This window comes from Panthera tigris, chromosome D2 (genome assembly GCF_018350195.1).
Source record: "Panthera tigris isolate Pti1 chromosome D2, P.tigris_Pti1_mat1.1, whole genome shotgun sequence".
In the NCBI taxonomy this organism is placed as follows: Eukaryota; Metazoa; Chordata; class Mammalia; order Carnivora; family Felidae; genus Panthera; species Panthera tigris.
This window is the reverse complement of record NC_056670.1, coordinates 76057024-76083819: the sequence shown is the minus strand read 5'-3', so window position 1 is coordinate 76083819 and position 26796 is coordinate 76057024. Positions and strand designations below refer to the sequence as shown.

The 26796-nt window shown below is 39.3% G+C and overlaps 1 protein-coding gene across 3 annotated transcripts in view; it reads right to left on the bottom strand.

The window, feature by feature from the left end:
* WDR11 (WD repeat domain 11) overlaps nt 1-21687 on the bottom strand; it is a 67607-nt gene extending 45920 nt beyond the window's left edge. The window contains exons 1-10 of one of the 3 annotated variants that reach the window (XM_042960101.1): nt 21540-21687; nt 20595-20706; nt 15170-15323; nt 14065-14238; nt 11848-12034; nt 9189-9354; nt 8648-8762; nt 7402-7597; nt 7002-7105; nt 3169-3345 (exon numbers count right to left, since the gene is read on the bottom strand). In XM_042960101.1, the coding sequence (XP_042816035.1) occupies nt 3169-3345; nt 7002-7105; nt 7402-7597; nt 8648-8762; nt 9189-9354; nt 11848-12034; nt 14065-14238; nt 15170-15323; nt 20595-20706; nt 21540-21625 (1471 nt within the window). In that variant the 5' untranslated portion in view covers nt 21626-21687. The remainder of the gene's footprint in view (nt 1-3168; nt 3346-7001; nt 7106-7401; nt 7598-8647; nt 8763-9188; nt 9355-11847; nt 12035-14064; nt 14239-15169; nt 15324-20594; nt 20707-21539) is intronic. The other 2 variants (XM_042960100.1, XM_007084867.3) reach the window with 2 other exon arrangements.
* Between the last annotated feature and the right edge of the window lie 5109 nt (nt 21688-26796).

Genomic DNA, 26796 nt, shown 5'->3' with positions numbered 1-26796 from the left:
AATGGGAGTTCCAGATCTTTCCAACAAGTCTTTTCTCAAGATTTTCATCATTTTATAAATTTACCTTTTCTAAAAGGAACCCAAGCTATGAGTGAAGAAAGAGTTAATTTCTCTGTCTTCTCTCTTCTCAAAAAATCTTACGTGGTCTGAATCTTACCTAAATCCAGGGATAGGTTTTTACAGAAAGACTTCAAAACTCTAACTCAATACACACAGGATTTGAAGAAGCATTTTGCTGAGCTTTTTTATACATGAGAACTCATACTTTCTGAGATTTGGAGTGTTTACTATATAGCTGGTCCTCAAAAAGGCAACCTAGCAGAACTCATCAAGCAGGACTTTTGCATTCTTCTTTACAAAGATTTTTTTGTTTTGTCTTTTACATTACATAAATCATAGAGATGGTCAAGTATGGCGGTTCACGGTGGATTACAAGCCTGAGGTCAAGCTCTGGCTCTGTCTTACAGTCTTACAAATCACCTACCTATACTAATCTGTGTTCTTAATCCCATAGAAAATCTATGTGTTGGAGAGTAAATTAGAAGACATATTTTAAACACTTAGTATAGTACCTAGCACAAACTAAGTACTATTTCTGTTATCAGTGTGATTTTGGTTTATAGTTATTATTATGCCTAATGCTTTTCATGGTCTCAGGTAGTGTGTGTGTCTAAAATTTAATTTGAAGGGACATGGCCATACTTAAAAAAGTAAAGTTTCAGTCCTTAAAATGTTTTTATAAATGAAGCCAGAAAAGTGAACAGTATAACTTGTTGGCCAATCACTTTCTCGCCGCGCATGACTTAAAAAAATGAATGGATTCATGCAAAGTAATCGAATGTAGAAATAATAGAATAATAATAATAGAAGAAGTAAAAATGCTAGGTAAGCTCCAATTTTAGCTCACCTGCTGAATAAAGCTTCATTAAATATTTTATAAAACTATTTTAGGAAAACACACTATCATACTTGGGTGCACTTATCATCTACTCCACAATAATTAGTCACTTCTAGCGCTGAGACAATATCTAAAAAATTACTAAAATCTTTCAATTAACAGATCTTCATAATAATCAAATGATTTCTATATTCTGCAAGTTTTGATGATGCTGAACCTATGATCTAATCTTCTAGGGGGGCTATAGGAGGAAGAATTCCACAGTGGAAGTCTGCCTCTTTTCCCCTAGTGACTCTACAAAAGCTTAGGCACTTATTTATGTTTTTTCCTTTTACTTTGTGATTGTATTAAACTCAATAAATGACTTGACTGTCACGACATACCAGTACAATAGAGCTTCTTCTACAATAGAAACCTCAGATCCTGGGGCACCTGGGTGTCTCAGTCGGTTAAGCATCCAAATCTTGATTTCAGCCCAGGTCATGATCTCACGGGTTCGTGAGTTTGAGCCCCACATCAGGCTCTGTGGTGACAGTGTAGCGTCTGCTTGAGATTCTGTCTCCCTCTCTCTCTGCCCTCGCCCTCTCCCCCCCACCCCCTTGCTCACTCGCTCTCCCAAAATAAATAAAAATAAACTTAAAAGAAGTTGTAAAAAAAACTTTTAAAAAAGAGAGAAATCTCAGATCCCGACTCAGCTCTTATTATTTAGCTGTGCCAAGAATTTTCTCCAAGAAATTGACCAAATCCTATTTCACAAATTAGGTATACTGACACTGTACATGCACGTCCATATAATGTACACTGACAAATTCCAATTAAAATTTCTATAAGAGGCTTAATAGTTTCTGAAGCAAAAACTAAATATTTGATTTACATAAATGTGGACACATGTACACACAGACTACCAAACCTTAAAACGCAAACCACTTTTGGAAGACAGTGACAGGAAAAATGGGAAAATCCGAACACTGACAAATAGAATTACTCCAGTGAGCCTTCAGTACTCACAAGTCAACTGTTAGCTGAGACGCTGAGACATCCTAGCAACAAAATAACTGTGGGTCAGGTTTTCGTTTTAGGATAAAAAAAAAAAAAAAAATCACAAATCGTGTTAAAGGCCCAGAGTGAAAGCCAGAAGCCAACCAACAGCCTCTTAAGAAAAAATGTTGACAATTTCAAATGAATATACTTTTTGAAATTATAGAGAAATGGACTTTAACCTTATATACTTAATAGCAAATTAAAATTTGCTTTCCTCTATAAAGGAAGTTAGGTTACTCACATTACTATAAGTTAATGTGACAGCAAGTTGAAACCCAGACCAATTTTCTATCTATAATACAAAACTTTGCAATTTCAACCCAAAAGGCAAATCTTATTTTAGAGAGACCACAGTCACTTTAAACAACATTTCATACATAATTCATACCAGATGAAGAACACTGCTATCATTAAAATGCTAGCTATGATTATGTTGTTCATTAACAAAAACCCAAAACAAAACGACATGCACAGAATAAGCCTTGGGTAGTCCAAATGAAGACAAGGAATCTGGATTCAGCATCACACAGGGATTATCCTCTTAACATTTCAGAAAGATACCCATTGTGTCAGGGGCTCTATCACCCAGGGTCAGGTGGAGGAATGAACACTGCGATCAAAATGAATGAATAGGGGCGCCTGATGGCTTGGTAGGTTCTTGGTTTGGGCTCAGGTCATGATCTCACAATTCATGAGTTCTAGCCCTACATTGGGCTCCACACTAACAGCGCAGGGCCTTCTCGGGATTCTCTCTCTCTCTGCCCCTACCCTGTGCTCACACTCTCTCTCTCAAAATAAATAAACTTAAAAAATTTTTAAATTAAATTAAATGACTAAAAAGGGTGGCTTAAAAGGACAGAAAAAAGAAAAAAAATGTTAAGTTTATTTTTATTTTGAGAAGAGATAGAGAGCAAGCAGGGGAGGGGCACAGAGGGAGGGAGACAGAATCCCAAGCAGACCCCACGCTGTCAGCAGAGCCTGATGCGGGGCTCAGACTCACACAGTGAGAGATCATGACCTGAGTCGAAGTCAAGAGTTGGACTCTTAACTGACCGAGCCACCCAGGCGCCCCAAGAAGCAAAGTATTTTAAGATGTATATATACGTGATTCACTGGGCCTCTTCCTCCTTATCCTCAAAGAAAGGATTTTCCAGTAACCAGCAAACTTAAATGTCTTACAAACGAAAGGAGGCATGAAGGACTAAAAAAAGAACAGGTCCAATACGCACCAACAGCAAGCAGTGGCTGATACACCTTGATGTTTTTTGTGGTCAGCGGCGGGCACATGCGGATGGCGAACTGAGGTGAGGGCAGCCCTGAAAGGAGTCCCGTCAGCAGGAACCTGAGGTGCACTTCCTGCAGAACGGGGCCTTTAGGATGCTCCTCCCCGGCGATGGCGCTTTGTCCTGATCGGTAATCAAAAATACAAACATATTCATTATAACGTATGCTGAAAGGTAAAGAAACTTTTCATTGGAAATGCTCTTCAGACCTACAGGGTATCACGCAGCACCCGAGGGGCTACAGCTGAACAGTGGCTCTGTACTTGGCTATGGGACTTAAACCGCACCGTCTACCATCTCAGAGGACAGACCACTCTGGAGCACTGCTGTCCGGACTTCAGGGACCTGTCATCTAAGAAGCATGATTTCAGCCTGAGTTCCGGGTACGAGGACACCAAACAAAGCCAATGAGGGGACCTGGGTTCGAGAGCAGCTTCTATGGAGTGGGATATTGCAGTACATTCCCACCTTACCGCCTGCCTTTTTAAAATTTTTTTTTAATGTTTATTTATTTTTTGAGAGAGACAGAGACAGAGCAGGAGCAGGGGAGGGGCACAGAGAGGGGGAGACAGAATCCGAAACAGGCTCCAGGCTCCGAGCTGTCAGCACAGAGCCCGACGCGGGGCTCGAACCCACAAACCATGAGATCATGACCTGAGCCGAAGTCGGACGCCCAACCGACTGAGCCACCCAGGCGCCCCCCGCCTGCCTTTTTAAAGGGTTGCTTTTCAAACTGATGCACTTGCTCAAGTATACATAAAATAGTAATCGCCAACTGCAGGTTCAAAGAACCCATCTAGATTTCTAATGGGAAATCTCAGTGTGTCAATGTAATTATAAAATTTAAGCCTTATAATTAAATACTTCATATATAAACATAAAATAACATATATAAATAAGTTATATATGTTACATACAAACATGAGAATATATGTTAATATATGGTATAAATAATGTGTAAACTGTCATGGTTGACAGTTAGATGGGCATTATTTTCAGATATACCATTTATACTTAGGTTATTAAGTCTCAAACTAAAAAGATTCGGTAAAACCATTTTAACAAAACGTGAATATGAAGAGTACAACAAAATCAAGACCACTCACTAAAAAGAGTATAATATACAAATTTTCTTCCTATAAACCACTACTGAATATCGGGACATAGTCGTCAAGAACACATAGTAAAGGATACATGAGTGTGGGTGTGTGTAGACACATACATATACATATGTATGCACACACCACACATACACTGTGAAAGGGGAAAATGTAAATAATTACTGTAAGTGGATGATGGGACTCTGAATGTTGACTATAACTTTCTGAAGCTATAAAGTCGTTTTAATAAAGCGACACTTTAAAATTCGTAAGACGTACAGGAAAAATGGCCATCAATTTAATCCAAATAAAATGATCCCTTAAGATCAGTGATACAATTGATATCAGCCTTTGGTAACAAAAAACAGAGTCTAAAGGAATGTGAAGTTCAACATATAGGTACCATGTTTACCAACCCTCTGTAGCTTGGAGTTGACTTCTGAGAATGGCCATATTTTTCTTCAAACTTCTCCCATAGAGGCAATTCACAAGGTAGGGCAGATTAGGTCTTAAAAAGCAGCAGGCTTTACCCAATGAATATAAATCAGGCCTCTGTATTTAAATGAATTGCTTTCAATTATCACTAAGGACATAGTGAATTTCAAATTAAAAGTTTAATTAAAAGTTTTAATTAAAATGTTTTCAAGTAACAAAGCTTTATTTATTTAATGCTTTTAAATCAACTACATTGTCAGGAATTGTATACAATCCGTATCCTTTTGTCTCTTAAAAAAATGTAATTTATATCACTTAGATACCTAAACAGCATGAAATTTCAGCCTCCTGTGGGCTTCATATTCCTGATTAGTTCTATGCATGAGTGTTTATAATTCTTCTCACTTTAATATTTTATATTAAGTGAAGACAAGGTCTATTAACTCAGCAAACTGTGTTACTGACAAAATGAATTCTGCAAAACAAGTATGTGTCTAAACTTCCTCATATGGATTATGTTTGGAAAATGAGGAGAAAGAATTTTAAATATACACGTTAGTGCCATTGAGCAAAAGGATTTTGCAAGTGGGAAGAATCGTGAGAAAAGCAAGGCCTGGAGAAGTCAGGTCTTGCCTAAGATCACAGTAGAGCAGCCAGGACTGGAGGTCACGGACAAGGAGCAGATTCCAGACTGGGTGACTGGGCTCACATGGGGGCTTTTCCACTTACTGGCTGTGTGGTTTGGGACAAGTTTTTTAAATCTCTCTGGGTCTCAGTTCCCACTTACATAAAATAGAAATAATAATAGTATTACCCACCTTGCAGGGTTATTAAGGTAACATGCAGGGCATTTAGCACAGCACCAATAAATGTCATCTCTGATTTAAAAAGAAAAATTTTTTTTAAACTTTTATTCATTTTTGAGAGACAGAGCACAAGTGGGGGAGGGGCAGAGAGAGAGTGAGACACAAAATCCGAAGCAGGCTCCAGGCTCCCAGCTGTCAGCACAGAGCCCAACGTGGGGCTCGAACCCACAGACCGTGAGATCATGACCTGAGCTGGGTGTCAGATGCTTAACCAACTGAGCCACTCAGGTGCCCCAAATGTCATCTCTGATTAAAAAGATTAATAAAGGAGGAGGGCCTGGGTAGCTCAGTTGGTTAAGCATCTGACACCCAGCTCAGGTCATGATCTGATGGTCCGTGGGTTCCACTGCTCGTGCTCTGTCCCTCTCTCTCTCTCTCAAAAATAAATAAATGTTGAAAAAAAATTTTTTTTGAAGATTAATATGGTAATGTTCTTTCTAGCATAATCATCATCAGCATTAAAAAAAAAAAACCTACTAAACAATATCAACTTTATGAATAACGGTACAGAAAATCCTTTATGAGCCAGAGCCATAATTTTCAAAGAATTAGACATCAAAACTCCTTGGCATATTTACAATTTCTAGTTGTACAATATTTGAAATCATAAATCGTCATTCTGCCTTTAGTATATACTGACCCTATAATACTTAAATAACTCTGAAACAATATGTTATCTGTAATTAAATATTTGTTGAAAGAATCCCCAACATGAAAATTTTAAAATGTACATCAAAATGTTTGAAATAACCTTTTTCTAAAACTGCTCACTTTGTTCCTTCAACAAATGTATACTGCACATCTTGAATGTACAAGGCTCTTTGCTGAATGCTCGGGATACAAAGTGGAATCAAACATTGACCCAAACTTACAGAGTTTATAATTTACTGGAGGAAACAAAATCACTACAATCAACTGACCACTGTTAGGCACCACAAATGAAGACCATTTAGGTCAGGCTAGGGAGACTAAAGAAAGCAACACTCGAGCTGAATCTTGAATCAGGAGTAGCAGAAAGGGAGAGAAAGAAAGTATGTGTTCAGAGTGAAGGGACGAGCCAGCATGAAGGCCCTGGGGAGGTAGGGCAGGACTCAGCACAGACTACATCTGGTATTCGGAGGCCTAATGTCATCCCCTTCATTTAAATCAGAATCTCTCATGAATGAACATTTTCTAATTCTAATAACTGTAATGCTCATCTAGGCTTTTATGCTTAAATATTTCATACTCTCGGATTTATTGAGGGAAGAATGATTCCACATTTTAGTTTTCTCAAGTATTAACTTTGACTTTATAATAATTGCAAACCAGAGACTATTAATTTTGCCCTTCAAGAAGAATACCTAACCTAAACGTTAGAGGAAAGAAAATAGCTTACCAATCATGTTGTCTAAGGAGAGGTCTGGGAGTTTATTCTGTAGCACTCCTACAGGAATTCCACAGAAAGACACTGGTGAATATAAAGGTGACACACCAGAACTACTGCAAAGACATAACAATTACATGATTTCACATATTTAAAACCGACGTCACATTTCAGTAACTCAAATTACCAATTTCGGATCATGGCATTCTACCCACTTTTACAGTACCTATTCATCTTACCCACAGGCAAATTTCCCTGGCAGATTTACACAATTCCCTGATAATCTAAAGTCTGAATTCTCACTTTAAAAATATTTTCTGTAGGAAAAAAAGTCCCTGCTATTTTCATATGATTCTGGTAATCTTTTAAAAAGAGGAAACAAACCAGAAAATGATCCCGTTGATTCATTTACCTGTTCCGTGAGCTTCGGTTACAAACAGCAGACTTCAGCTCCCATATCATGACCCTGCCGTCACTCACAACGAGGGCAGCTGCATTCTCATTGACAGGACAACACACCATACTGAAGGGACGCACGGTTTTTGTCACCCTGATGGCATCGCATTGGCTTCGTAGATCATAGGTAAGTTCCTGGACAGGATCTGGATCTTAACACAGTATTGTTTTCTTTTAAATGGCAGAAAACAATCGCAACAGTATCACTACTATTTAGTTCAAATCAAACCTCAACTAAAAAGAACATCATTCCTTCACTAGGGCAGAGTCTGTCACACATGCCTTCTCCCTTTACAATTACTACTAATTTCAGAATACAAATATAATTCATTTAATGACGGTCTACGCCAAGTTTAATTTCCAAAATAAAAACTATATTCAGTATGGCTTGTTTTTTAGTATTTTTAAAAAAGAAAATAACTTTGAAAAAGGATCAACAGTGATATGATTAAGTAATGTACAGTACACTATAGAGCATCATAATTTACAGTGGTCTATATAATGAGCCCGAAAATAATGGCTCTCTACAAAAGATGTGAAAGTCACCTTTGCCTTTATGTAGTACATCACTTTACAAAACACCGCTTTCATTCTCCAGGAGAAGACTGAAAATGACAACTGAGTACCCTGGTGACTTATTAACCTATGTCATTTTACAATGGAAATTCCTAAAGCACAGGTGAAGTCAGGGAGTGTAATAACAAAGGTATTTTACTGGGTCTACTTGTGCTGAAGAAAAATTCACAAAGATAATACCTACTTGGCTCATGGATACAATTGAGAAGGAATTACAAATCATTACTTTCTTTGCTGTGTAGGACGAACACTATTGTAACACCAAGAGATGAATCTTGGGCTTGTGCTTTTTTATGCCTCATATTATGACCATATTCTATTTTTTTTTTTAAGTTTAAGTTTATTTATTTTGAGAGAGACAGAGACAGCATGAATGGGAGAGGGGCACAGAGAGAGAGAGAGAGAGGAGAGAGAGAGAGAGAGAGACAGAGAGACAGAGAGAGAGACAGAGAATCCCAAGCAGGTTCTGTGTTGTCAGTGTGGAGCCCGATCCAGGGCACAACCATATTCTACTTCTCAAGGCCAGGATTACCATTAACTCTATGCCTTGGCTGGTATCTGCCACATGAAGGTTTATGAAATTCTAAAGAAAAATACATTAATATTATTCTGAGATATAAACTCACCTGGCTCCTCATTTGAAGTGGTAAAAATGCTGTTATACGATCTTCGAACACGTAAAGTTATGCAACCATTTTCATGTAGGCAAAATAAACCATCTCGTTGAAAGCAGGGTATTACCTTTAAATAGATAATATAATCATTTTTAAAAACACAATAGATTAAAGAGTATATACTGGGAAGCTCAGAACTCATATTTAGAGAATATGGGCAAAAAAAAAATAAAAGGAAAACAAAAATACACACATAATCTCCAAGCCTTAAACTAAATGAACATTCAAAAACTCCATTTATATACATAAAAAATTTGTCTTTGTCTAGGTAACTTAAACAGTTCAATACTTAGCTCCAGACCAGTCAGAAGAATTTCTAGGGTAAATCAAACCAATTGAAAGTGTAGAAAAATTGGAATATACGACAACATTGTTAATTTCTAAATAAACAGAAAAGAAAAGGTGGAACTAAGGACATTTCTACAATTATGTTTTTTCTTTCTATAACATTCATAATCAATTTTTGGGGATGTAATTTATAAATCACAGATACCTGCAGAAATGGAACTCCCGTTCGTTCTATTGCAATCACACCCACTGTTTGATTCACCTCAAGGTCAAGGATTAAAATCTCTCGAGGATAGAGTAACAACATGTGATTTCTTTTGGAAGGCAGATATGCCAACTGAAGGCAGTCATTGAGAGTTATAAATTCAGCACTGAAAAAAGTAAATGTATTTTAGGCATCAAGAAATGAGTCAAAGACTTTATTCATATCAAAAAAGCTAATAAAATACTGAATTTTGTCCTTTCCACAGAACTGTCAATGTGAATGTACAACTGTTTCCTGAAATGACCAACAGGGACTAGCATCTAAAATTATTTCTCTACTACGTGCCAAAATCCAAATTTATGACAACAATATTGCATAGATTAGAGACATTTCTAAATTTCTGAGAAATTTAAAGTACGACGTCTGTAAGACGGTAGGTGACAAAACTGTACTGGCATTCATAAGAGAGTTTTATTCACTTATTTAAAAGTTTTAAATTTTGTTTACTTTACAGAGAAAGAGAGCATGAGTGAGGGGAGAGGGGCAGAGAAGGGGAAGAGAATCCCAAGCAGGCTCCATGCTCAGTGTGGAGCACAACGCAGGGCTCGATCCCACGACTCTGGGATCACAACCTGAGCCGAAATTGAGTCAGATGCTCAACCGACTAAGCCACCCAGCCGCCCCAGTAGTTTTATTTTTATTTTGCAATTAGAAGTACCAAACAGGGGCACCTGGGTGACTCAGTCAGTTAAGCATCCGACTCTTTGACTCAGATCATGATCCCACGGTCCATGGGCTAGGGCCCCACGTCGGGCCCCGCGCTGACAGTGAAGCCCGCTTGGGATTCTCTCCTCTCTCCCCAGCTCATGTGCTCTCTCTCAAATATTTAAAAAAAAAAAAAAAAAAAAAAAAAAAAAAAAAAAAAGTTACCAGACAGACTGCTGAAATCAAGACTCAGCATCAAAACAAAAATAGTTCGGCCAATTAGGGCCCCTGGATCAGGAGTCAATGAACTATCTGTACGGCCTTGGGCAAGTCACTTCCCCTCTGCCTTCATTCACTTTTAAGTGGTCTTAAATCTGTTTTGAAACAAAGTAGGGCATCATATTCACTTATCACAGCATTTTCTTCTGTGTAAATAAAATTAATAAAACTATATAACGATTGCAGAAGACTGTTCAAGAGACTCAAGAATCATTTTAGTCGTGACTTGCATATAATCACAACTTTTCATATTAAACATATTTAAATAGGAATAAACATATAATTATGTGCTATTTTCCTTTTCTATAATGATTAAAATGTTTCAAATTAAAATAAAGTTAGGCTAGAGGACTAGAAGAGGGACAGAGCTTGCATTAAAATCCTGGCTCTGCCATTTCCTAGTTGGGCAAGCTTGAGGAACATATTTCAAACAATGTGGAACTCAATTTCCTCACTTATAAAATAGGCACCGTAATGCTGCCCAGAACTGTAGTTGGATATGTAATGATGGATGTGAACGCACCTGGAGTGGTTCTATTCGAAGGGACTAGGAATCCATTTCCCCAAATCATAACATAAAACAATTCAGACTTCAAAAGATGTATTTACAACACAGAATCAAAAAAAAAAAAAAAAATAGAAAATTCTCTTAAGGCATTTAAGGAACAATCTTAAATTATTTCAGCACAGGGTGGGGGATAAATTAGTGAACGTAATCAGCCTATGGCTGAATACATAAAAATGATACTTATATATAAATTCAGAATATATTTGTAGAGCTATTTGTATTTTAGCACATATTTTTTCAGGTAATTAACCATAAAATCTAGAGAGAATAATTTTAGCACATTAAAAATAAGAGCCTTTTTAAAATGAATGCCAAAAAACTGCCAAAGCAATAAAAATATAAGAACAATCGTAGCTCTCTAGGGAAAAAAAGGACTAAAATCTATTTCTAATGCATAAAATTAGCTACTTAAAATAAAATTTTATTCCGTTCCAATTTCTGAGATAAACAACAGGTAGCATTTACCAAATAAATGCTTGCTAAGTATCAGCCACTACATTAAGTACTTAAGTTACTGTATCTATTAATCCTTACAACGACCATCTAAAATCCTTTAGAACACTGTTTTAGAGATTGGGAGACTGAAATCTGAGCAACATTAAAGAATTTTCTGAGTCACACAGCTATACTGTTCCCTAGAATCCTGGCCCTTTACCAGTATAGGAAACATCTTCACATGTGTAAGAGAAACACACATATTTTAGCAGCTAATGAGACTGCACGGCATTTAAGACAGGAAAATATATTTAAAATGAAAATCCAGCTTTTTCCCCCAAATTTCTAATGTACTCAACAGCCAACTTTAAAATCTTCATCTTATACTTTCAGAGATAAAAACAACTGAAGTCAAAAACTGTGATCTGTAAAAATTAGTGGGGGAGAGGTTAGCACAATGAATAGAAGTGAAGGAACCGTGTTTAATGCAGAATCTCCTCTTTGGGGAAGAGACAGAACATTCTCCTCCTGTAAATTCAAAACCAGAAATAAGAAAGGGGGAGGTAAAGGAGAAAACCAGTATAAGCACATCTTCAAAAATGATGCTGCATGAATGGATGGCAGATAAACGGTGAATAGATGAAGGTTATTAGTTTTACACTTGTAACTTACCTAGGTTTCTCTTGAGTAATTAAGATTTTTACTTTATTAAGAGCCTTCTTGGCCCCTGTGGCTGCAGCCAGCTTGTTATGAGCTGGACTGGAGTGTGGGCTGGATATGTAAACTTTTTTCCCAGGGCCCGAGGGAGGCTTGGCTGGAGAGAAGTCTGAGATGAATACAATACCCTCGCTGGTGAGTACTATATTGAGAGAAGCAAAACTCTGATTAAAGTTTAATCAAGTTTAGCGCAGAGTTTTATTCCAATACAAGTCTGAAAGCAAGGTAATGGTAATTTTAGTAATATAGAACTGGCAGTGTAATGTAGTCATAACATAACTGGAATGTTCTCCAAGTTGAAGTCAAACAGGTGGTCCATTACAATTCATCGGAGGCCTCCAAGCTCAGTGTTTTAAATTAATGTTTTATATTAAAACGATACCAGACGGTTGCCGGCAGAAAGAACAAATGTTTGTTCTTCCAAATAAATTCAGTGCACGGACTTTCATTAAAAACCTTTCTTCACTATATCCGTTAACTTCAAAATCCAAAGACTTTTCAGAATATAAAATTCACAGAAGAAAAAAAAATCCCATATATAAGAGACTCTACATATCACACGTAGCTAAGTTCAAATATTTGATGTGTTATTAATTTTTTATGATTATCATGAGCTACTCAATCTAAATATATTTCCTTTTTCTTCTGGAGCATCGGACTGAACCTCAGGAAATATGAAAGAGTATTCTTTTTCTCTTTATGTCTAGAGTAAAAATAGAGTGCCAACAATGGCTTACTAAATGAATGTACAGGAAACAGAAGTATTCAAGAAGGCAGCACCACATTTACCAACACAAATTATGCCTTTTTATGACTGAAAAATAATCTCCCTCCAAAACTGGGGCCGTTACAAGGATATCTGAACAGAGAAATGTTGTCTACCCTGGCTTCCTGCAGACAGTGAGGCTGCCTTAAGCACAGAGAGCAAAGAAGTATTCAAGAGTTATGACAGCCTTAGCACATTCAATAGGAGTAAATCAAAGATGTTGGGTGAACTGAAGCTTTGAAATATACAGTGCTTTTATCAACCAAATTACAGAGATGCAGTAAGTTAGCCTGAGGCCTTATCTCCTTTTCAAATGACAGAACTCACTTTCCAAGGTCTCATTCATTCCCCATTTTTATGATGCCCTCCCTCCCCGAGTCAACCAGCTAACGCAGCCCACCCCTGCGTCCCCACGGCACCACACAAACCAGGCAGAGAGTTCGTGTAGGCACAAGATCGTATACACAGATAGAAACAGGCAAAGCCTAACCACACACTACTGGAGCTCCACGGCCACACTGCCCATTTTGGTTTCTGTTTGTACACCCTTCTCTTCCTTCTCCAACACACAAATATACACTCAGTAAGAACACACGTCGGTAGATAAAAGTCACAACTCCGAGTCATTCAAATTCAGGGAAAACATTCTTTACCGCAGCTAATTCCCTTACCTCTCCAGTTTTTGATCAAATATCAAAATGAAGTCTATTCTGACCACTTTGTCTAATCTGACAACCTGCCCATCCCACCCCCCCTTCCCCTTCATTTCCTTTACGCCTGGCATGTAGTGATAGCTCAAGAAATACCTGTCAGATACTGAATAAGGAATCTCTCCTAAATCATTTAGTTACAAAAATACATGTCTGACAACAACTCTAGTTTTTAGATCAGCAGCTCAGTGAATTATCAAAAGCGCACTGGCAAAAACAACCTCTGCAAGAAAAAACCCCCTTGGGCTTATTCTGTTCCTCACATGCGTCTGTTTATGGCACTCAAGACACACGGCATGAATTTAAACGGTTTTTTTAAAAGAGGAACTGAATTTGGCCACATACTAAATGAAACTCTTGACTCAGGTTCTTTAAATGTTCCTAGAAAAACAAATTTAATTAAGCCTGAATTAGCATAGCCCAGCAACTCCCTCTCCCTGGCTAATCTAATTCTATTTACGAATTCAACACAGTGAAGTTACAGCTTGCTGACTTAAATTTCTAACCATCAAAATACTTGCAAATGATACGGGATTATGATTTAGTGTCTGTATTAGGAGCTGCAGATATATGGACTTCTCGCTTGGCTCAGTTGTTTTCACTTTATAGATGTACGATGCGGGTTGCGCATATTTTATGTATATAGTATTAACTATATTATGAAGAACTCATTTTCCACCAAAGACTATTACTCACAAGTTAAATGTGAGGGATCAAAAGGGTCAAAGGAAAAAGAAAGAATGTTATCTGCATAGCTCTTCTTCCACAGTTTGGTGCCGGTATCTGCGTTCCAAAGCACAATATAATTTGGTGGATGGATAGCAAGTAGTAAGTCTCGGGAAGCATCTTGATTCCACAACCACTGAACATCTGTAAAGACCGGATAAAGGCAAAATTCAGAAATCACTTCAGAACTCTTGGCTAATGTATTCTTGACATTTACTTTGTTTTGTTTTTCATAATCCTTAAAATCCCAACTTCCCTTCTCCCTATGTTGCATATATGGGTATTTATGCGAAGAATGAACAGAAAAAGTGCAATTTTATATACAAATGAGCTGTCTGGACAGTAGAACCTCAAGGTCAACATTTTCAAATTACTTCAAAGAAAATACAAGACAGTTTTCACTAGTCATTACTTAAAACTTTGTGTCTTAGACTGTGCTGGCCATGATCAAGGTCATATTCTCCTAACATTTTTGTGGAATTACTTAACAGAACTTTGCAGAGTTTCAGGTTTATTCTCACAATAATAAACAATAAACATCTAGTTCAGCACCTAGTACAAAACACTCGACAAAACATTTTTAAATGAATTTTTAAAAAATTCATTCAGTCAGGAAAGCCACTCAGTCAAAGCCTGGAATCTAAAGAATACCATATTGGTTTTAAGTCAGTAACATAAACAAACAAATGATCTATAGGCAAATGAAAATAAAATGTGGATAATCTCTATTAATAGAAAGTAAGCACTGAGGGCTAATTCAAAATAGCAGTTCAGCCAAGTTTACGTCTGTTATAGCTTAGATTACAATATTGTTTATAGCAGCTTCATTTTTCTCATCATGCTTGACTGAAGTCAATGTTAAAATCAGCACAATTTACAGAAGCACAGATCAGCTGAGATTTGAGGAAACGTACAGAAATACACTGATAAGGAAAAGAAAGCTAGATTCAGGTCAATAGAACAGGCTAAACACAATCAAGCGTTAACTGGGAAGTGATGAAATTAAAGGGGGAAAAACCATTCTAAGAGTAAGTGTATTAACACAAACACTTAGCGGAGCACAGACTTTCCTCACCCTGAATAGGTTTGGCATGCTCTTGGATCTCACACTGAGCTACTCCCGCTGCTACATCCCAAACGATGATCTTTCCATTGACATCAGCAGAAGCTAAGCGCAAGGAATATGGTGAGCCAATGTTATGGTGATAATTTTCCCTGGCCCATTTAACCTAGTATCAAGAAGAAATCAAATCAAGTAAATACTTGTACTGGATGAAACTAAACACAATTTTCATAGAACATCAACCAGAACCCCAACTACAGTCTGCACTTATGTTACAAAAATATTTAGAAAGCATAAACAGGAAACTGGTTTCTGTCTCAAAAATCAGACTTATTATTTGTGATGCTTTTTAAGTTGCATTACAATCATAAGATCTAATCATGACAAGACATCTGAAATCCTAAACTGCTAAGTAGAATGGTTTTCCATATTCTCCTCTCCTAATTAAAAGGAGACAACTTAGAAAGACCAAAGCCTTGCAGAGGAAAAAATAGGAAAAAATAAAAGCAAGCAAAAAACCTCTGTCTTTTTCCTAAAATTGGGGAAAAAAATGTTAATTTTTCCTCTTTGAAAAAAAAAAAAAAAAGGAATGCTTCATACCTCAAGCAACATCGTAAGAGAAGAATTTTTAAAATAAAAACCACAAGAATTCTGGCACAAATCAGGTTAATCCTGAGCATTAAATACCGATGGTTAGAGACAGGAATAAAACATATGGTCTTCATTTTGCCCGAAGCCATGGCCTTCCAAGGCCACAATCTCTCCACTGTCCTAGCTCAGCATCCAGCTTGTTTTCTTCAAAGGATTTTCCAAACAACAATTGGTAATTGCTTTATTTACCCTGTTCTGACCTATATCACCAACCCATGAATTGTAAGCTCCACTGGGCAGGATCACACAGGGCTCAGTCATATTGCTATCTTAACACAGGGCCAGACCTTAACACACGGCCAAAGTTAGTGCTCAGCAAGTTATGTGTTTAATAAATGAACCCAAATGCCACAGAATCTTCCAATATATACATACATAAACATATGCATATAGATACTTGTGCGTATATATACGTAAACACACGTTTATGCCTAATGCTAAGGCAGGGAAGTATGAAACCAATTCCTACAGCATTCATGAAAAAGATGGCAACAAAACATTTCCTGAACTTTAGTGTTGAGAAGGCTTAAAATTCTATTGTAATACATCTTTTCCTCAGACCAGAATTTTTTTTAATAAAACGTATGTGTATAAATGTGTAAAAGCATACATGTTTGAATGTGCATTTATGTGTATATTTTTGTGTGTATACAATCAGGACTCATTATTTGCAGATGCTGTGTGAGTTTGCCTCCTCACTGAAATTGATGCTTTTATTTAAAAAAATCAGTATTTGCAGGGCTTTCACTGTCATTCACAGACACATGCACAGGGGTGAAAATTCCCACATAAAACAAAATGTGCTTGTTTCAGCTCTCATAACGCAAACAAGCGTTTTTTTTTTTTTTAAACTTATTTACTTTTTAATTTACATCCAAGTTAGTTAGCATATGTGATATAATGATTTCAGGAGTAGATTCCAGGGATTCATCCCCTCTGTATAACACCCAGTGCTCATCCCAGCAAGTGTCTTCCCTAATGCCCCTTACCCATTTAGCCCATCCCCCCTCCCACCACCCCTCCTTCAACCCTCTGTTTGTTCTCTATAGTTAAGAGTCTTTTACATTTTGTGCTTTTTCTTGAGGATTTCACTGTTCAAATTCAAAATGGTCCCCAAGCACAGTGCCCAAGTGCTATCTTGTGGTCCCAAGCCCAAGAAGCTGTGATGTGCCTTCTGGAAAAAACACGAGATAAGCTCTGTTCAGGCATGAGCTTTAGTGCTGCTGGCTGTGCGCTCAATGTTAATGAATCAACAAAAACACATATGAAACAAGGTTATATACTGATCAGTAGATGAAAATGTTATGACAGGAGGCTCACAGGAACCTAACCTGTATTTCCTCTAGAAGTAATCAACATTTCAGTATTCACCAATGTCAGCGTTTGCATCAACTTTACAGAATAAAACTATCATAGATAAGAATTGACCGTATGCATGTATTTAAGTGCTTGAATTCCATTTATGTAAATGCCAAGCAGTGTGTGTGTGTGTGTGTGTGTGTGTGTGTGTGTGTGTGTTTAAAATCACCTAGATATATCCTAATCTAACTGCTAAAACTAAGGATAAGGAGAAAATCTTGAAGGCAGCCAAATGAGAAAACATACATTGCATGTAGAGAAATAAAGATAAGAGTTTCTCTCAGAAGTTATGCAATGCTGTGTGTTTGAGTTTGCACATACAGTGGAATATCTTTAAAGCATCATAAGAGAAAAAAACTGATGAAATACCTTTATAGACAAATAAAAGCCAAGAGAGTCATCCTATATTAGACATATACCTCAAGAACTTAAAGGAATTTCTTCAAGCAAAGGGAGTATAATACCAGACTGAAACATGGATCCACACAAAGAAGTGAAAACTCCAGAAATGCCAAAAAGATTGGGGAGTAGGTAAGAGAGAGAACCTATTTTTCTCAAAATAAAACCCTGTACCTAACCTCAGACTTAACGGTGAAAGACTGAATGCTCTCCCCCTGGGCTCAGGAACAAGAGTATTTTCTCACCATTCCTATTCATTATAGTAGAGGTCCTAGCCAATGCAATATGAATACGACAAGAAAAAAATAGAAGACATAATAGATTATCAATGAAAAAACTAAACTGTTATCTGCAGATAACATGACTATGTAAAAAGTGTCCCCAGAGCTACTAGGTCTAAAGAGTTTAATAACAAGATCGCAGGATACAAGGCATCTGAATTTTTCCCTACTTCACATTATATATAAAAACTAATTCAAAATGGATTATGAATCTATATCTAAGAGCTAAAACTTTAGAATTTCTTAGAGGAAAACAAAGGTGTAAATTTTAACAACAGAAAAAACAAGAAAAAATGGACATATTGGACATCAAAATTAAAAACTTTCATGTTTGGGGCGCCTGGGTGGCTCAATCGGTTGAGTGTCCAACTTCGGTTCAGGTCATGATCCAGTTTGTTCGTGAGTTCAAGCCCTGCACTGGGCTCTGTGCTGACAGCTTAGAGCCTGGAGCCTGCTTCAGATTCTGTGTCTCCCTCTCTTTGCCCCTTCCCTGCTCATTCTCTGTCTCTCAAAAATGAATAAACGTTAAAAAAATAATAATAAAAAAAAACTTTCATGTTTTATGGGACACTATCAAGAAAGTGAAAGACAACTTACAGAACGAGAGAAAATATTTACTAACCATATATCTCCTAAGAGACTTCTATGTAGAATATATAAAGAATTCTAATAACTCCATAAGAAGATAATACAGTTTTAAAATGGGCAAAGGACTAAAATAGACACTTCTCAAAGAAGATATACAAATGGCCAATTAACACACGAAAAGATGAAAAGATGTCCAACATCATTAGTCACTAGGGAAATGCACACCAAAACCACAATGAGAACCACTTCATACCCAGGAGGATGGCTACAATCAAAAGGACAGAGAAAAACCAACATCGCTGAGGATGTAGAGAAATTGGAATCCTCATATACTGCTAATAGGAATGTAAAATGGTGCAGCCTCTTTAGAAATAGTCTGGAAGTTCCTAAACAAGTTAAACACAGAGCTCCCATATGAGTCAGCAATTCCACTCCCCAGTATGCACCCAAGAGAAATGAAAACACATGTTTGCATGAAAACTTGTACATACAGGTTCATAGCAGCATTATTCCTAATACCTAAAAAGTGGGAAATACCCATATGTCCATCAATACATGTGGTATACTCAGAGTGGAATACTCTTCAGCAATAAAAAGGAACGGAGCACTGAAACGTGCTAAAACATGGATGAACCTTGAGTGAGAGGTGAAAGAAGCTAGGCACCAAAGTCCACATATTGTTATTCCCTCATTTATATGAAATGTCTAGAATAGGCAAATCTACAGAAACTATTTTACCGGATGCCTAGGGATGAGGAAACGAAAGATCAGAGGCAGCCACTAATAGGTACTGGGTTTCTATTCAGTGATGAAACTGCAGCGATGGCTACACAATTCTATGAACATATTAAAGACCATGGATATTGTGCACCATAAATGGGTGAATTTTATGGTAGGAGTATCTCAATAAAGCTATGACCAAACAAACCCAAACCCCCAAACCTCTAGCTCTAATCCTCTCCCTCAAAATTTCAGGTCGCTAGAATTCAAAAGTCAAGTGCACCAGGCATCTGAGACTTTGCATGCTGAAAATTTAACTCACTGATTTCATACCTACTCACCTGGTCATAGCAACATCATTCCCTTATTCAGAGAGAACTTGGAATCATTCTATAGCTTCGACTCTCCTTAAACTGACTACTATAAAGGCTATCAAGTTTTTTGTTGTTTTTTTTTTTTTGAGAAAGAAAATCCCAAGCAGGCTCCACGTTCATGCAGAGTCCCACGCGGGGCTCAATCCCACGACCCTGAGATCATAACCTGAGCTGAAATCAAGAGTCAGACTCTTAAACCGACTGAGCCACCCAGGCACCCCTATCAAGTTTACTTCTTAAGCGGCTCCTGAATAGGACTCCTTCATGCCTTGGCTTAATCTTAGGCCCTTCGAATTTCCTGCTAAAATTATGGCAAAACTCTCCTAAACGATCTCCCTGCCCCATCTTGCCTTTTCTCCAAGAAATCCTGCACTGCTGCCAGAGTAAGTTTTCCCAAGATGCCAATAGGACCTTATCAACCGACTACTTAAAAATCCTAATTCCGTGAGAACCTTGAAACACTTGCGGGACGGATGAATTTCTCTGGCTGCCTCCTCTTCGATCACCCCTTTAAGCGTATCCCCACTTTTAGCCATCTTTACACACCTACTTACCTTTGTGCCTATCCTTCCTTTTTCCTGGGGTGCCTCTTCCCCAATTCCTCACTTGCTAATGACGGCTGACCAGTCCCTAAACTGGAAAGACTTGTGACTCTCCCCAGATCCCAAAACTAGGTGATAGGTAGCTCCTTTGTCTTTCCACAGAGTTCACTTATCAAACTGTATTTGTGTTTTCATTGTTCCTCATTAGACAATGAATTGCTTGAGGGCTTTCATCTGTAAATGCTTAGCATATGCTAAGTGCTCAAATCTTGGCATATACTAAGTATTCTGGTAAATGGTAGAATTGGTGTTGACTGTTAGCTTCAAAATCACCTAAGAGCTAGTATCTAAAAGCTCATCTAGGATTGCCATTTATACCCCGATAAATTATCATATTTAAAAGCTATTCAACATTTATACTGTTATACATACAACATTTATATATGACTTGATGAGAATCTAGTGGTATTTAAAACTTCTGAATAGACAATACGTTATAGGGTGAAAGTGGAATTTGACTTACCTTGACCACATCAGCTTTATGTTTTTCTAAAACTTGAAGAGTTTGAGCAGTATTGGAATCGATCACTACTACAAGCGAGTGACATCCATAAGCAATTAAACCTTGCCAGCCCCTAACAAAACAGTGACATGAAAACTTAAGTACAAAACAAAGACTTAAGTTCTCTCTTGCCAGGAGACATGCTAAAATAAATCGCAAATCTAATATATACTACCATTAACAAAATTATTATTTAAGCATAAAGGTCAGTATTTTACCTTATCTCATTTAAATAAAACGTCTAGCTAGCTTGAAAATGTTGACATTTGTTTTGCACTTGGATAAAAAAAAGTTTCTAAGAGACATGCGTATACAGCCGTAAGCATGTATAAGGCAACACTGGACAGACAGGAGGTTTCAGTCCTCTGGCTAACGTGCCGTACAGAATTTTGCTTTATGCCTCAGGGTTCACGGTCGGAGTTGCGGTGCTGGTTTACAGTGGAAAGGTAAAGGTGAGATGACAGGTAAGGAAACAGGCGCCTCGTCTGGCAAAGCTGCTGAATAGCTACAGGTAAGAAACAGGTATAAGACACAGAAGGAAGACACAAATTGGGGAAGAGAAAGTGGGCAGGGGAATTGATGGCGGAGGGAGACCAGCTGGCGGTCGGCGGCGAGGGAAAGAAACGAGAAGGGGATGGGGGTGAAGGTGCGGGGCGAAAGAGCAAAAAGCAAGAATTTGGGAGAAACGGGGCAACTCTGTTTGCACAGGGAGGGCTCGCCCGTGGGGCATTTACTCCTTTTATAGGAACAACAAAAACCCAGCATGAAAAGAAAGTCTCTAGCGTGAAGGCAGCCCCCCCGGCTTGGCGAGGCCAAATTAACCAGGGGGGTGAAATCTCTCGTTCTTTCCCCTTCCCCTACACACTCCTGGCCGAGCCCGGCCGCCTCGGAGCGCGGCGCCCTCACCAGTCCACCGCCGCCTTGTTGTGAGCATTGAGGGCCCCGGTGAGGGTGCGCGCAGACACCTTGAAGTTCACCGTGAAGGGCAACATCGCCTCGGCGCAACCCCGGCCCTCGGCGCCCACCGGCAACCCGGAAGCGGCGGCCGCTGCGCTTCCGTTCCAAGCAGAGTCCGGGTGGCTCCTTGAGCGCCGCCGTTTGGTTCCGTCGGATGCAAGGTCCCACCACCTTGGATTCCGCGGTTCAGCTTCCTTCAGGGTCCGGCCGCCCAGGTCCGGGCTGCCTGTCCCTGTGGGGGCGGGGCTGCTTTCCATGACGTCTGTTTGCTTTGCCGTGGGGGCAGCATTGGCCTCTGTGCCCTGCTGGAAATCGTGAAAAGCAAGGGCTGAAAGCCCCACTTAGCCTTTCTGACTTTGATCTGTTGATTTAGGACAGCTACCAAATGCCAAGCCCTGTCCTAGGCATCTGCAGTGTAGCCAAGAAGAAACCGTCCCCGCTCTCAAGAAGTTTATAGGACAAACATAGGAATAGGACTGGGATATAGGAATACAAAATGGATACAATGGATGAGATGAGGGGCGCCTGGGTGGCTCAATCGGCTCAGGTCACGATCTCGCGGTTTGTGAGTTCAAGCCTCGCGTGGGGCTCTGTGTTGACAGCTCAGAACCTGGGGCCTGCTTCGGATTTTCTGTGTCTCCTTCTCTCTCTGCCCCTTCCCTAGTCATGCTCTGTCTCTCTCTGTCTCTCAAAAATGAATAAACGTTAAAAAAAAATTTTTTTTAATAAAAATAAAAAAAGAATGGATGAGATGAATGGCTCTGATATACACAATTTCTAAATATGGAGAACACTGCGTGTCTGGTCTTGAAAATATTTGAAACAATACATTACCCCTGAGGCCACCTGTCAATTTGCAGGCTTGTTGGGGTGGCTTTCATTGTGCAGTTTTTCCTCTGCGGCTCTCCTTTAAATCAAACTCCATCTCTCTCTCTCTCTCCTCTGTGCTCAGCACATCATCTGCACTGTTGATCAGTAAGAAGAGGTTTGTAAAGCAACTAAAGCATTTATTTGGGGTTTTAGGGATTGTAATCCATGGGACATAGGATCCACTCAAATCAAAAATATGCTCTAAATTGCCAGGGAGCTGGAATGCACTCTTATAAAGGGGAAAACAGCAAGGTTCCATAGCTTGTTTTGAAAGAATTAAAATTGGTGCTGGCAGAGTTTACACTGATCATCTGATACACGATCGGCTATGTAGCTAACAAGTGTTGCATTCTTTTTATTTTGGCTCAAAATAGAGGGATGTATTCCCGGAGGTGGTGAAGTTGCGACTGACAAAAGTCAAAAGTTCCTGGTATTCTGAGGATTCAAACAGGAGAGGTGCCCAGGTCTTACCACTTCCATTCCACGACCTTTGCCACTCTGTTCAGAGCGACTCTCTTAACAGCCCTGACTTTAATTTTGAGTCTTTGCCATGCCCTTTACTGTAAGATTCGACATGATTTCTTTCCAGGAATAATTTTTGTCGATGTCTCTTTTTTCCCCAATGCATTCAACACAAGGTACAAAACAATTGGTCCACCTTATTGCTCTTAGAAAACAATGTTCTCAAAGATCACCTCCAATACCATCTCAGCTGTCAAAGCCAATGAACTCCTTTTTCCTTCTAGTTGCTCTCTGGCAAGTGTTGCTGCTTCCCTTCCCGCCCCACATCCTTCCCTACTGATGCTTTGGGGGGCATCCAGAGGTGCCAATACCCATAGGTCTACATTTATCACCCCCTTATTGCACATCTTTGATGTTTCCTATGACAGAGATTGCTACTTGGCTCCCAAAATTCATTCTCCTGTTCTTTCATAGAAACAGAACCACAATTTGCATCTGAGCACATTTTCACGCCATTCAATGAATATATATCCCAGCTTCCCTGACAACTAGATCCAGCCATGAGGCTAAATTCTGGCCAATGTGATGTAAGTCAACGTATTGTGTAGTGACCTCTGAGAAACCACTCTTCTGTGTTATTTCAATATATATACTCCACGTGATTTTCATCCCTGTACGCTTCTGTCTAACAGGGAAAGTAACACGTTTTTAGGCAACTGTAATACAGGGGAATAAATTCGTCCTCGTAGACTTAGAACTCCTTTGAGAAAGGGACCAAATTCCAATCTTTCTTTCTCTCCAATGCCAAACACTTCTCAGGCATGCAGTTGGTCCTCAATAAATGACTAAGGGAGCAGGAGCTTTAAGTGGCCATAAGCATAAGGCCAATCAGGTTTCAGGTGACAATGAGGAGTCAGTGATGGCACTCACAGACAGAGAGGTGCAGCAAGTGACCCTCTTGGAGGAAGAGGGATTCACTAGTTTAAATCTGTAAGCTACCTTGAGGACATGAATGTTAAATATTCAGGGCAAGGATGGATGACCAGCCGGGGCTGGGATAGCAATACGTCTCCCATGGTACAAAGTGTGAATTAAATATGTTAATGGGTTTCTATGGCCTTCTCTGAAGCATCTGTCTTGGCCAGTGTGGCGACAGAATATTGGACACACTGGACTATTGATCTCTTCAATAGGACAGAACCTGTGCTCCTCTCCCATGCCTGAAAAACTAATTTCACCCCATGCCCATGCCAGAAGACATCAGCTCCAAAGCGTGGTAATAGGGCCCAGAGCACCCTTCCACTGCTATATCATTTGCATCCCTGAACTAGAACAATTTTTCTCTCTTTCTTTTAAAGCTGGTGGAGATAAGAGTACAGATGACCCTTGAACAACACAAGTTTGATGCAGATTTTTTTTTTCCAGCAGATATAGTACTATAAATGTATTTTCTCTTCCTCATGATTTTCTTAATATTTTCTTTTCTTGGGGCACCTGAGTGGTTCAGTCGGTTGAGTGTCCTACTCTTGATTTCAGCTCAGGTCATGATCCGAGGGTCCTGGGATCGAGCCCCATGTCAGGCTCCAGGCTGAGCATGGAGCCTGCTTAAGATTGTCTTTCTCAGGGCACCTAAGTGGCTCAGTCGGTTAAGGGTCTGACTTCGGCTCAGGTCATGATCTCATGGTTCATGGGTTCGAGCCCTGCATCGGGCTCTGTGCTGACCGCTCAGAGCCTGGAGCCTGCTTCGGATTCTGTGTCTCCCTCTTTTTCTGCCCCTCCTCCACTGTGCTCTGTGTGTGTCTCTCTCTCTCTCAAAAATACATGAAATGTCAAAAAAAAATTTAAAAAAAGATGGTCTCTCTCTCCCTCTGCCCCTCTCCCCTGCTCATGCTCTCTTGCTCTCAAAATAATAATAACAACAACAATAATAATAATAATAAACTAATTATTATTTTTTAAATTATTTTCTTTTCTCTGGCTTACTTTATTGTAAGAATACAGTATAGAATTCATACAAATACACACATTTGTATTAATCAACTGTTTATGTTATTGGTAAGGCTTCTGGTCAACAGTGGGCAATTAGCAGTGAAGTTTGGGGGATTCAAAACTTATATGCAGCTTTTCAACTGCACAGGGGGTTGGCCCCCAAGCCCCTCATTGTTCAAGGGTCAAGTGTATATTGCTGATATCTCTGATAGCTATTCCCCTCCGGTCGGGGGAAGCAGAGAAAAGTGATGAAGATGGAAATCATAGATAACTGAACACTTACCTCATGAACTTTCCACAGTCACATCAGAAAGAGCACTGAGGGGCGCCTGGGTGGCGCAGTCGGTTAAGCTTCCGACTTCAGCCAGGTCACGATCTCGCGGTCTGTGAGTTCGAGCCCCGCGTCAGGCTCTGGGCTGATGGCTCGGAGCCTGGAGCCTGTTTCCAATTCTGTGTATCTCCCTCTCTCTCTGCCCCTCCCCCGTTCATGCTCTGTCTCTCTCTGTCCCAAAAATAAATAAAAAACGTTGAAAAAAAATTTAAAAAAAAAAAAAAAAAGAAAGAGCACTGAGGTGGCACCCGAGTGCCTCAGTCAGGTAAGCATCCAACTTGTGACTTCGGCTCAGGTCATGATCTCACGGTTCGCGAGTTCAAGCCCCGCATCGGGCTCCGCGCTAACAGCGAGGGGCCTGCTTGGGATTCTCTCTCTCTCTCTCTCTCTCTCTCTCTCTCTCTCTCTCTCTCCTCCCTCTGCCCCCCTTTCAAAATAAATAAATAAACTTTTAAAGTAACTTTTTTGAAAGAAAGAAAAAGAAAAAGAAAGAGCACTGAGTAAATAGATCTGAGCATGGATGGAGATGTTGACGATGAAGCCAATACCTTACTGCTGACACTCATAACGTGTCAGATACGATGATCTACCTTTTACCTGTATAATCTCACTTAATCATCTCAAAGTCACAAGATTATGATCACCAGCATCCTATGGATGACAAAATTAAGACTCACAGAGTGATTTGAAGTTACACGGCCAACAGAAAGCAGAGCCAGCATTGGAGCCCAGGTGAGTCTGATTCCAAAACTCAAGCTTCTGACTACTGGCGGTACCATGCTGCCCCCCCACCCCACCCCCCCATGCCACAACCCACTCCACAGCCCAGGTGCAACGAATTCTAGCTGCCTGGGAAGCACCGGATTAAGCAACAACAACACAGATTTATACAGATATAATGCATATACCCTAGAATTCATTTCTTTAACTTGCACAATTTGCCGATGTTCCCAGAGCTTTGCAACCATCACCACAATTAGTTTCAGGATGTTTTCATCGCCTCATAAAGGAAACTTGTACCCGCTAACAGTCACTCCCCATATTTCCCCAACCTGCCTGCCCCCCTTCCCATCCCTAGGCCACCACATGTCTCCATAAGCATGTCTCTTCTGGACATTTCATATAAATGGGATCATATACCACGTGGCCATTTGTACCTGACTTCTTCCTCTTGGCATCATGTTTCCAGGATTTGTTTAGGTTGAAGCATGTGTCAGTACTTTATTCCTTTGCATTCTCGAAAAACATTTCATAGTTCCAATGTACCACTTTTTATTTATCCATTCATCTGTTGATGACCAGTTGTGTTGTTTCCACTTTCCAGCTGCTATGAACATTCCTGTACGCTTTTTTGTGTGAACGTGTCTTCATTTCTCTCGTGTGTATACTGAGGAGTGGAGTTGCTGACTCATGTCGTAACTCTATGTTTAACTTCTTGAGGAACCGAATGACTGTTTCCCAAAGAGGAAACATTCTCATCAGCAGTATAAAAATTCCAATTTCTCATCATCTCTACCAACATTAGTTATCTCTGTCTTTTTTTTTAAATTATTA